We start from the raw sequence: 13,392 nt of genomic DNA, 5'->3' as shown, positions 1-13,392 counted from the left end.
ACCTCCCTGAACACTCCTCTGACCACCCCTGGAGAACCCCCTGTTTCCACGAAATACGGGGATTGTGACCAGCCAGCCAGGGGACCCCCAGCACCACCGGAAACGCAGGCGAATCAATAAGGAAAAAACTAATGCGTTCCTTATGATTCCCCTGCATGAATCCTGAGGAAATGCAGCTAATGGCAAGTACGAAAAAGTTCCGCGCGAAAATTAGAAAAAAAACAGGGAAGAACACGTGACCAACAGGGGGTTCTGGGTGAATCTGGTGCTGACTCACCTGGGGTGACCGAGAAGTGTTCTGCCTGCCCTCTCGACTCCCAGACTGGATCCTCCGGCACCGGTCGGCCGTGTGTCCTCTCCAACCACAGCTGGTGCAGGAGGAGCCAGCTCCTCCGGTGCCCCTTGGCACGGCCCCCCACCTCCATAGGGGTAGGGGCGGGGTGCACGGAGGTGGAATGGGCAGGACCCTCTCCGAACGCCCGCGGGCAGCCAGCAGATTGTCCAAACGAATGGACATGTCGATGAGCTCGTCCAGGGATAGAGCTGCATCTCGACAGGCCAGCTCCCTGCGGACGTCCGCCCGGAGACTGCATCTATAGTGGTCTATGAGGGCCCTGTCGTTCCACCCCGCCCCAGCAGCCAAGGTCCTGAACTCCAACGCGAAGTCCTGAGCGCTCCTCGTCTCCTGCCTGAGGTGGAACAGCCGTTCACCTGCTGCTCTTCCTTCCGGAGGGTGGTCGAACACGGCCCGAAAGCGGCGGGTGAACTCTGGATAATGGTCCCTCGCAGAGTCTGGGCTATTCCAGACCGCATTAGCCCACTCCAGAGCTCGGCCCGTCAGGCAGGAAACGAGGGCACTCACACTCTCCTCTCCTGAGGGAGCAGGTCTGACGGTGGCCAGGTACAGCTCGAGCTGGAGCAGAAATCCCTGGCACCCAGCCGCCGCCCCATCATACTCCTTCGGGAGCGCCAAACGAAGCGCGCCTGAGCCAGACGTAGTGGGAGGAGGAGGTGGCTGTATCGGAGGAGCCGGAGGTGGAGAGAGGAGACCACTTCTCTCCCATCTGTACATCCTCTCCATCATCTGGTCCATCGCGTTTCCTATGCGGTGGATGACCGTAGTGTGGTGGAGGACGCGTTCCTCCATCGAGGGGACAGGGGTGGCCACTGCTCCTGCTGATTCCATGCCTTTTCGTGGTGCGGGATTCTGTAACGGATTGGCAGTCGTGGTGAAGGAATGAGGCACAGGAAGCAGCGAGTACAGGGTAGTGGCGTATTTAATGTACACTCACTCATCAAACAAAATATTCCCAAACACAGGGGAGAAAGTACACACGGCGTAAAATAGCGCCGACACGAACATGAACCGTCACAATATAAATAATCCCGCACAACACGGAAGCGGACCAGCTAACATAAATAGCCCCGCTAATTAACCAAACTAAACACAGGTGCACAAAACCAAAAAGGGAAAACCAAAAAGGGAATCAGTGGTAGCTAATAGGCCGGTGACGACGACCGCCGAGCGCCACCCGAGCAGGAGGGGGCGCCACCATCGGTGGGAATCGTGACAATGAATTTCAATTTAGAATCAGGTAGGTCTGATGCAGAAAAATAAAGGAAATTCTTGCCGACTTCTCCCATATTTTATTTTATTTTATTTTATTGAAAATAAAGTAGTGTGTAGTTCTAGTATTTAGCTTCACCGCTACATGGCAGAAAAGTAATTAACTACTGAAAACACTACCAAGATTAGAATTTAGTTCAACTACTACCAAGCTACTGCAAAATTGAGTTAAATTACAAGTTAAACTACATGTACTCCCCTAACAGTCTATTTTGGGCACCCAGTGAAGGGCTATGCCAGCTGTTTTCAAAGTGCTGTGTTAGCTTCAGAGGGCGATCGAACGAAAGACAGGATATATCTGGGAAGTTTCCCACACAGCCCCACTGACGAGCTTCCACAGCCTCTGAGTGGCTACCAATAATTCATTGAATTGGAAATTGAGCCAATCACTGATACCAGCCGGCACACTCTAGGATCAAACATGGGTCTAATCAAAATGGTTGGCATGAAGATGTGAAACCCCTGCACTGTTTGGCTGGCTACTACTATACACTGCTAGACACAGAGCAAACAGAGCTGCTCCCGTGCTCTGTCCCCACTGCCCCTCAATACTTATTGCCAGGACCTCTTGAGCACAAGCGTTTTCGAGGCTCCAGCAACACTCACAGGCACCATCTGTGCTAATCTTATAAAGAGCTGTGTCACTTAGGAGCTATGCCTCGGAATAGGTCTTAAAGCTGGAATCCGTAGCGGTGAAACTGACACATCGGTTTGCGATATTACAACAACAAAGACTTTACTTCAAACAACGAACACAGTTTTTTCCCCTCAGACATCATTACATGTGCATAGAACTGCAGAGCATGTACTACTATTTATTTGACCAAGATGTTGGATGCTCCTCTCCTTCTTTCATAAACAAAACAAAAACAATTACAAATGCGTCTGAGGGCCAACAGTTGCGCTGTTTCATCTTACGCGGATCTTAGCTTCAATTCTCAGACCTCAGTTAAAGCCTTGGGATTAGGGTTGCAAAATTCCTGAGACTTTCAATAAATTCCCTTGTTTTCCCGAAATCCCAGCTGGAGGCTTCCCGGAACCAGGAGGGAATATGCAGGAAATCTGGAATCCTTCAACCAGGATTTGAGGAAAACCACACACTCCTCTCTCCGGCCCCACAGTGGCCCCTCATCAGCCCCACACACTCCTCTCTCCGGCCCCACACTGGCCCCTCATCAGTCCCACACACTCCTCTCTCCGGCCCCACACTGGCCCCTTATCAGATCCACACACTCCTCTCTTTGGCCCCACACTGGCCTCTCATCAGTCCCACACACTCCTCTCTCTCGAGCCCACACTGGCCCCTGTTCAGCCATGTTGTGATGCTGTTATCACTGTTGTAGAATGCAATCTCATCAGAGAGGAAGCCAGTCACAGCCAAGCCCAACACAAATCAGAGGAGAGGATTGATTAAAATAAAATTTAAACCAGCTGTGGTCAACTCTGTTTCAGAGCACTTCATCACCATGTTTCCCAATAATTCAGGAGTGGAATAGGGTTCATTTGGCAAATAAAATACAAAATAACAGAAAATGGATACATACAGTATGTAAGAGCCAAACCACAAACCGTATGTTTTATGTCTTAGTTATTTGACCATTGGAAAATATTATTTTCTGGGACTGGTTTGTTTTCATTTAATGATGTTATGCACAACATAATTCTCCTGTTTGCTCTCTCAACAGAATGTCATTACCATGACATTTCTACCCAATTTATTTTCTTGGCATTAGAACATAAAAATGTTAGACATTTATGGAAACAATTTGAGATTGTCCCTTTCATGACAATAATATCTAACATTAGTCAGCTAGCTAATATTAGCCACCTAGCTAGTTTTTGTAACATATCATACGTTTTACAAATTTGTACTTATAATCATATGAAATGGGTGATGGACATCCACAAATTAATTAATACCATTTAAAATGTAACGTATCTTACTAAATGGAGTGTCTTGTATTTACATACAGAATAATATGAAATGCTCTGAGACCAGGTTGTGATTTCATGCACATGCTGCAGACATTTGGCTGCACAGACCAGTAACATAATTAAACAAAAAATGTATAATTCTATTTGGAAAGAAAATACATTTTATTCGTCTTCAAATGTTTCTTAGGACCTGCCTAAACAAAAAAGAATGGATTCCTTTATGATGGTGTATATTCAATAGATGTATTCAAATAGACGTCCACACACATCGAACCACATCTACTCCCACACTTGCCAGCATGTGCACGGGAGTTATAAATGGCTTATCCTGGCAAGAATGTGGTTAAAATGGGACTCTATGAATTGGGCTCTAAAAAACATTGCCTGATTTTCTTTTACAGTAAAGGCTTTCTGTAAAGGGTATGAGTGAGGTGACAGCATCCACTCTGCAGGAGAGCCCTGTGCCTAGTGCTCAATAAGTCCCAGGGCAGATATGAAGTATATTTATGGAGTGTCCTGCAGAACAGCACGCACTGAGCTGCCCGATTGCCCGGCAACGATTAACTCTAACATTTCTCCCGCCAGAATCCACTCGGATTAAATATTTGCTGGCTCATTTAATATGAATGTGAATTAATGGTCAATCACGCCGTGTCTAGACTTGACAGTTCATGTAGCTTTTGTATTCTGATCATGGAGTTCTGATCATGGAGATCATGGAATTTCGAACACGTCATGCATCTACACCTACATTTAAATGTGTCTTCCATGTCCATGTTGTGTCTGGATGCCCTTTTTTTAATGTATTGAAATGCCAGTATGCATTCTGCAAATGGTGGAACAGGCTAAATCTGATAAGAACACAACAACAACTTGATGGCAGGAGCCATTTACTGTAGCTATCTAGCCAGTGAAACTCTGTAGCTAGCCAGCAAGTTAGCTAGCAAAGCTAAATGGATTGCAGACAGGTTAGCATAACTCTAGCCAAACAAAAATGATTTTTTGTAAATAAGCTAGCTGGCTAGCATTTCTGAAGCCAGTAAACACGTTCCTCACACACTAGGAACATATTTCCTCTAACGTTTAATGAAAAAAGGTGCCTCACTTCCAAAACACAAGTTTTCTGGAGACTTGTGGGCAGAGTGCTGATGACGTCATCCCAAAAATGTGCTTTTGGTAGCCTGATTGCATCCAGACTGAGGATACATTTTTCCCTGACCACCTTCTGAAGTGGTCAGCCAGATATGAACACAATCCAACCACAATACTCAAGGAGGTTCTCACTTCAAGGGCCTCTTATTGCTCATATAAACATTGTAAACTTACGGCAAGTCATAGAACCCCAATTGGCAATTAGAGAATGTAAGGACACCTGTCACTCTCTGCCCCCCTACATACAAAACCTGTCTGTGTTTCAATGTCTTGTTTGAAGTCAGTGACCTCTGCATCCACTCTTATTACGGTCATTTGAGCCTGCAAATGAGAAATGCTCTTCTCAGGTGGAGTTTGTAGTTCAATTTCATTTTTTCCATTGTGTGCTTATAAATAATTAATAGGGTGATTGCAAGCGTGTGTGTGCATGTGTGTGTATGCAAGTGTATACTGTAACATTCTGCCATCTGCCACCAGTTGCGTGCCCTTTATCTTTCTCCCCAACCATCCCCAAAATCTGCCCAGGAGTTTTTTGCCCCTGGCCTACATGTCAATCCCAGTATGTAGAAAAATGCTAGGCAGATATAATTGTCTGTGTCTGCATGCCATGGTTAGAAAGTGAAAATAAGGAGGAAGAGCGCATCAGGGGAAGTACTTTGAGTACCTTTATATGTACTGTAGTACCTTTTATGATGGTCTGTCTCTAAGTCAAGGTTACCCCCCCCCCCCCCGAATGCTCTGACCTCAACACCTTAACCGCACAAGGCATCGGGTGTAAACACAAGGTTTATAATGGCCATAGTGTGACTCAGAGAACAGATAGGGACACTCTTTTTTCACCACCCACTAAAGTGGTACTCTGAAAGAGTGATAGAGTTTTTTCCTATTCCATCAAATCGATATTGGCTTTTTTGTTTTATAAAAGCACATACTCAGAGCTTCAAAATGGTATATGATACATTGCAGTTGGGGGAAACATGGGAAAGTAATGCTTATTTGAAATGTGATAACTTGTTATTCCAACTTATAGACAAGTTCTAGAAGGTTTTACACACTTGCTCAAGAGGTATTCAGCATAGTTCATGTGATGTCCAGAGATACCTGAGTATATTTTCAACAAAAAATATACATCAGTATACACAGTATAGTCACTTGAAAGTTTGTTGTGTTACTGTAATTTCTGGACTATTAAGCGCACCTGAATATAAGCCGCAGAATTTTTTTTTAAGTATTATTTTGAACATAAATAAGCTGCACATGTCTATAAGCCGCAGGTGCCTATTGGTACATTGAAACAAATGAACTTTACACAGGCTTTAACGAAACACGGCTTGTAACAAAAATAAATAGGCTTTAACGAAACACGGCTTGTAACAAAAATAAATAGGCTTTAACGAAACACGGCTTGTAACAAAAATAAATAGGCTTTAACGAAACACGGCTTGTAACAAAAAATAAAAAATTAGCAGTAAACAGTAGCCTACCAAGAAAGTCATTGGTCACTATCTTCCTCCTCCTGTGCACTGAAACCACTGAAGTCCTCTCCTTCGGTGTCGGAGTTGAATAGCCTCAGAATTGCTTCATCCGATATTGTATCGTTTTCATTGTCGCTCTCGTCACTTTCATCCGGAGGCAAATCCCCCGCTGAGCCCTCTTCAACACGCAGCAGTCCAGCCTTTCGAAACCCGTTGATGATAGTGGATTTTTTGACAATGCTCCACGCTGTCAGGACCCACTGGCAGACTTGACCATAAGTTGCTCTTCGCATGCGGCCCGTTTTAGTGAAGGATTTCTCCCCACTTGTCATCCAAGCCTCCCACTGAACACGGAGGGCCACCTTAAATGCACGATTTACACTGATGTCGAGTGGCTGCAAATACTATGTTGTACCCCCAGGAAGCACAGCTGGAATTGAGTTTGTCCTCTTGATGGCTTCTTTCACCGAATCTGTTATGTGGGCCCTCATGCTGTCCAAAACGAGCAATGCCTTGTTCCTGTGAAAGAATCCTCCCGGTCGCTTGCCGTAACACTCCGTATGCCATTCATGCATTAGGCTTTCCATCATCCATCCTTTCTTGTTGACTTTCACAACAATTCCTCTCGGGAATTTTTCTTTTGGCATCGTCGTGCGTTCAAAAATCACCATCGGTGGAAGCTTTTCTCCCGATGCCGTGCAGCTCAGAACACAGGTGAAGTGCGTTTTTTCATGCCCAGTTGTTTTCAGCTTGACGGATGATTCGCCTTTCCTGTTGACAGAGTGAGAGGCAGGTCAAACGTCAGAGGAACCTCATCCATATTTATGATGTCGTGCGGGTCAATGGAATACTCCGCTATCTTTGCATCAGTGAAGTTGCGGAAGTTTGAAACTTTTTCCTCGTAGTCGGGAGGGAGCTGCTGACACAGACTCGTCTGTACCCTGATGGACAGGCCTTTACGTCTCATAAATCTGAGACACCACGATGGTCCACCTCTAAAATCCTCAAACTTCATTGCGGTGGCGATTGTTTTGGCTTTCAGTTGGATCTGCACAGTTGAAACACCTCGGCCGTCTGCTCTATCTGTGTGTTGACCCAGTCTTCGAGCTCATTTTCTAGTTCGGGCCATCTGCTTTTCTTCCCTCTGAAAGCTTTAGTTGTCTTTTTGCACTGAGTCAATTCCTCACGCTGCTGTTTCCAACGTCTTATCATCGACTCATTAAGACCAAGCTCCCGTGCAGCAGCTCTATTTCCTTTTCCAACAGCCAGATCAATCGCCTTCAACTTGAAAGCTGCATCATATGCATTTCTCCGTGTCTTTGCCATGATGAGGGTGACAAAATGACTACCGTAATCAGAATGATGGGAAGTTTGAGAGCGCTTGATTTAATCTAAACAGTAAACAAAAAAGTTGTTTGACCGTAACCCGTTCGGCAATTTCATTGGTCTAATGAAAGCTTCATGCTGGCAAAAAACTGAGCACGTCACAGAATGTGTTTTTTTGGAAAAAAAAATGTAAAGTGGGAAAAATCCATATATTAGCCGCGTCATTGTTTAAGCCGCGAGGTTCAAAGCCTGGGAAAAAAGTTGCGCCCTTATAGTCCGAAAATTACGGTATATGTAACAAAGGGCATTTGGGGCGGCAGTGTAGCCTAGTGGTTAGAGCGGTGGACTAGTAACCAAAAGGTTGCAAGATTGAATCCCCGAGCTGACAAGGTACAAATCTGTCATTCTGCCCCTGAACAAGGCAGTTAACCCGCTGTTCCTAGGCTGTCATTGAAAATAAGAATATGTTTTTAACTGACTTGACTAGTTAAATAAAAGTAAAAAATAAATTAAGTGATGCAAACCATACATTTGCATACATTTTTTGTAAACCAACATTTTTGTATTTTTTTTCTTCAGAAATATGTTATTTGGGATGTCCTTGAGCAGTCCTATCACTACTGATGTTTTTATGCAAGGAAAACTGGGTCTGGGTTTCTAATGGTTAAGTAAAAGGTTCTCTGTCATTTGCTTTTCGTATGCTCAGCATTCTTGTTATGTTGTGTCATGTCGCTCCAGTTCACATTGACAGTGTTCAATATTCCAAGATCATCTTTGTTTGTCCCTGTCATGGATACTGTGTTTGCCCTTTTCTTAAAGATTTAACACAGTGAGAGTTGTTTTATACAAGAGCCTTCTCAGTTCTTTTTTCGACTCCCTCCTTATTTGCAATCGAACTTCAGAGTTTTGTTCATCTCCTCATGCTCTGCTTCTACTGGGCATTCCACTGAGTTCAAAACTTGGTCCACTTATTCCGCGACAGCAACACTGTTGATCTCTGTTTCTTCCTCATCACTGTCATCAGAAATCATCAGAAATGACAATGTTGTTTTTACCCAAGTCAAGGATTTCTCGTCATCTGATTCACTTTCAGAGTCAAGAGCGAGTCAGCCTGTCGTCCTCCAGAAAGTAGTCCATCACAACATTCTCCTTCTGAGCTTTGTCAATAGTGCCAGTTCAATTCAGGGCAGTGATGTTGTTGAGAGCTGTAGCAACATGTTTGCAGTTGTCCATTGCTATTATCTTTTGAAAAGAATCTGCGGTAGACTACTGATCAGGAAACCCCCATTATGTTATAGACAGTAGCCTGTGGCATGGCAGACCAATCAGGAATCATCTCTCAGCATGACCAGCCCCTCCATTATCTCAGCCAATCAAGCCTAGCCAGGAAGAATCCTTTTTTTCTCCATAAGAAATAAACTAGGTTCGTAATTTAAAATGTTTACAGATCACCAGCGAGTTTGCTATTAGGCACATATATATTTTTTAACGTATTTTTTAACGAATGAAGAATGTCCATCTTACACCTCACTTGAGACATCCAGACAAATGTCCATTAATTATAATCCGCATGATATTTCACATTTCCCGTTGCTGCAGGATTATTTTCCTGCTGGCTCAAATTAAGATCCTACATCTGTAGTGCTCTTAATATAAAGAATGTTACCAGATCCTGATCTGGGACCACTGAAACAGAATGGGTTTTTTAATTTATTTTTCAATTCAGCAACTCATACCATCTGTGATAGAGAGGATGGTAGCCCTTTTCTACAGTCAAATGACATAGTGGCCTCATTGGTGGAATGTTATTCATATTTTTCATTTCATAATAAATAAACATTATTTTAAAAAACCTGCCAAAAATCCTGTGTTTCTATGTCTTCTATGATGTATATAAAGTGTATATTGGGATGCAAACGCTAAACTGAATACATTTCAACTCTATATCTGACATGGTATATAGGTGTCTTCTTTTTTTAAGCTCATAACCATGTGTGTGAGGTGTATACATTTGTTTCAAGGTAGATTTGTTTAAGACTACCAAGAAACACTCTGTGTGACCCTGATTTAGCCAACTGCAGTAAAAGGTTAACTTGACTGCTGCGTGGTGGAACTCCTATGTTTCCCCTCCTCATCCAGTGTTTCCATTCCAATCTCATTTAGAAGATATAATGAAGCCTGTAGAGCTCAGAGCTGGTTGGAACAGAGAGGACCACCCACAGTTGGGTTTAGTATGAACTGAAGGCAACAACCACCACAGCCCAAAGCTTTTCATCCACTCTAATCAGAGATGTATTAGAAATATGTATTTCAATTACTTTTGAGCATTTTGTAATTTGTGTTTCACCGGGCTTAACTACAATCCAATGTATTTTGTAACAAGATTCTTTTGAGACCTGTAATTAGTATTTTCAAAATACGAAATACTTTTTTATACCTTTATTTAAGCGGTTCACAGTTTCACCTTGCACTGGTATCAGAAGTCTGATGGCATTATGGTGTGATAAGAGTGTCTTCTAAATTACCAATATGTAAATTAAAATGTAAAAATGAACATTAAAGCATGCTGGGTATTGTGTTAATGAGCTCCGTCCTGAAACAAGGTCAATAATAATACCCAGTGTGCTTTCTAATTGTTTATTATTTTGGTAATTTAGTAGACACTCTTATCCAGAGCGATTTACAGTCAGTGCATTCAAATGAGGTAGACAAACAACCACATTTCACAGCCTTAGCAAGTAAAACACTTTTTGTTAGAGTTACTGAGAATGCTGTTGTAGTGAAGCCGTGCACTTGCAAGTGTATTTATGTAAATACTATACTTTGCAAAAGTATTTTAGTTTGATGCATTTGTCTTAATAATAGTGTCTTGTATTTATTTGTGAGATACATTTTGATGTGTCTTTTGGCCATCTCTGACCCTAATGTGGTGCTTGCCGCTGCTTCGGCTTTTATTGGGTTCGTTTATTTCTGTGCACCCTGGTGCATGATGGTTGAGTGTTGCTGAGGAGGTGGGGAGAAGGTGTGTGTGGTGGGCACTACCCCCAAGCTATAATTCTGGTAAAATAGTTAGTTAAATAGTTAACCAATAGCTACCTGGATTATCTGCATTGATCCTTTTTGCACTAATCTCTTTTGACTTATCAAATACTCTGCTGTTACTATTTATTATCTATTCCGTTGCCTAGTCACTTTATCCCTACCTAAATGTACATACAGTATCTACCTCAACTACCTTGTACCCCTTGACTCGATATTGGTACCCCGTGTACATAGCCAAGTTAACATGTGTTATAGTTTTTTCTATTTATTCTTTTTGTTATTATTTTTCGATTTTTTTCTTCTATTACATTTTTTTTCTCTGCATTGTTGGGAAGGGCCCGTAAGGAAGCATTTCACTGTTAGACTACAAAGGTTGTTTATGAAGCATGTTACAAATACAGTTCCATTTTGATTTGATTTAATGCGGCTTATTTTACTTTCAGATGGCGAGACACAACCTCCTTCGCAGACCGTCACGGTAAATGGCTGGAGTGAATAAAAGCGTCTTCCATCTGCGTGGCGGTGGAAAGGGCCTCTGTGGAGCTGTGGAGGCGTCAGCCGGAGGTCGATAGCAGGAAAGAAAGCAGTGCTGCTGCAGTGATCGTCTTTCAGTCTCAGCAAATCACCTTTCCTGCCATGGCTCCACCATCAGCTCTCTGCCCTCCTGATGCTTTCTCAGAGGGAATGTAGAGAGGCACACACTGGAGACACACTCTCCAGCACTACACACACACCCCTTCATGGGGACAGACCTCATGCAGAGATCCCATACACACACACTCCTTAGCACAAGATACCTTTGTTGTGTGTGTTTTTTTTTTTACCTGGTAGGCAATTATTTTTCCCCAACTAGAATTGGATTTGGACTCTGTGTCCTGTTTGATTGAACCTCTTAGTAGCTTTAGGGAGGTGTTGTCCTGCTCTGCTGCTTTATGGTTGGGTGTCCCTGGGACGTTGTGACTGAGCAGGGGGAGCCAGCATGGCCAGGCCTCTGCTGAAAATCCAACGCTACTTTCGCAGGAAACCTGTGCGCTTCTTCTCCTTCATCCTCCTCTACCTGACAGCTGGGAGCCTGGTGTTCCTGCACTCTGGCTTCGTAGGGGACAGCTCCACGGGGGAAAATGGGGGCCGGGACCCCCTGGTGGCATCTGGGATAGGGAACAGGGTGGCCTCCTCAGAAGGCCGGGGGGTAGGAATGATGGGGAGGGTGGTGAAAGATACACGCAGACCCACCCCGCGGAGGTACGGCCCTCCCTGGATGAAAGGGGCTGGTGGGAAAGACTGGGAGGGTAGGGGAGTAGACTACACCAGCAGCTGGAACCGCGCCCTCAAGGGACGCAATGCCAAAGATCTGGACGACGGACGGGGTGAGTCAAAAGTTTATGTCGAGACATTGCTAGTTGTACAGTACCTACAGTAAATGGTTGGTATACACTATACACATAAGTATGTGGATTTGGCTATTTCAGACACACCCGTTGCTGACAGGTGTATAAACTTGAGTACACCGCCATGCAATCTCCATAGACAAACATTGGCAGTAGAATGGCCTTACTGAAGAGCTCAGTTACCTTAAATATGGCACCATCATAGGATGCCACCTTTCCAACAAGTCATTTCTTAAAGTTTCTGCCCTACTACAGCTGCCCCGGTCTACTGTAAGTGCTGTTATTGTGAAGTGAAAACAGAACGGGACCGCCAAGTGTTGAAGCGCATAGCACATTAAAATCGTCTGTCCTGGGTTGCAGCACTCATTACCGAGTTCCAAACTGCCTCTGGAAGCAACGTCAGCACAATAATTGTTTGTCTGGAGCTTCATGAAATGGGTTTCCATGTCCGAACAGCCACATACAAGCCTAAGATCACCATGCGCAATGCCAAGCATCGGCTGGAGTAGTGTAAAGCTCGCCGCCATTGGACTCTGGAACAGTGGAAACTGTCCTCTGGAGTGATTCTCTGGAGTGATGAATCATGCTTCACCATTTGGCAGTCCGGTGGACTAATCTGAGTTTGGCGGATGCCAGGAAAACATTAGCTGCCCGAATGCATAGTGCCAACTGTAAAGTTTGGTGGAGGAAGAATTATGGTCTGGGGCTGTTTTTCATGGTTCGGGCTAGGCCCCTTAGTGCCAGTGAAGGGAAATCTTAACACTGCAGCATATACAGCGGGGGGAAATAGTATTTGATCCCCTGCTGATTTTGTACGTTTGCCCACTTACAAAGAAATGATCAGTCTATAATTTTAATAGTAGGTTTATTTGAACAGTGAGTGAGAGACAGAATAACAACAAAAGAATCTAGAAAAACGCATGTCAAAAATGTTATAAAATGATTTGCATTTTAATGAGGGAAATAAGTATTTGACCCCTCTGCAAAACATGACTTAGTACTTGGTGGCAAAACCCCTGGTGGCAATCACAGAGGTCAGACGTTTCTTGTAGTTGGCCACCAGGTTTGCACACATCTCAGGAGGGATTTTGTCCCACTCCTCTTTGCAGATCTTCTCCAAGTCATTGGCTGACGTTTGGCAACTCGAACCTTCAGTTCCCTCCACAGATTTTCTATGGGATTAAGGTCTGGAGACTGGCTAGGCCACTCCAGGACCTTAATGTGCTTCTTCTTGAGCAACTCCTTTGTTGCCTTGGCCGTGTGTTTTGGGTCATTGTCATGCTGGAATACCCATCCACGACCCATTTTCAATGCCCTGGCTGAGGGAAGGAGGTTCTCACCCAAGATTTGACAGTACATGGCCCCGTCCATCGTCCCTTTGATGCAGTGAAGTTGTCTTGTCCCCTTAGCAGAAAAACACCCCCAAAGCATAATGTTTCCACCTCCA

The 13,392-nt window shown here is 44.1% G+C and overlaps 1 protein-coding gene across 1 annotated transcript in view; it reads left to right on the top strand.

Moving 5' to 3' along the window:
* The window catches only part of LOC106584983 (WSC domain-containing protein 2), a 94,503-nt gene that overhangs the window by 45,489 nt on the left and 35,622 nt on the right, over positions 1 to 13,392 (top strand). The window contains exon 2 of the mRNA XM_014170690.2: positions 11,001 to 11,924. Within this exon, the coding sequence (XP_014026165.1) occupies positions 11,537 to 11,924 (388 nt within the window). The 5' untranslated portion in view covers positions 11,001 to 11,536. The remainder of the gene's footprint in view (positions 1 to 11,000; positions 11,925 to 13,392) is intronic.

This window comes from Salmo salar, chromosome ssa24 (assembly GCF_905237065.1).
Source record: "Salmo salar chromosome ssa24, Ssal_v3.1, whole genome shotgun sequence".
Taxonomy (NCBI): Eukaryota; Metazoa; Chordata; class Actinopteri; order Salmoniformes; family Salmonidae; genus Salmo; species Salmo salar.
This window is presented reverse-complemented; position numbering and strand designations above follow the sequence as displayed.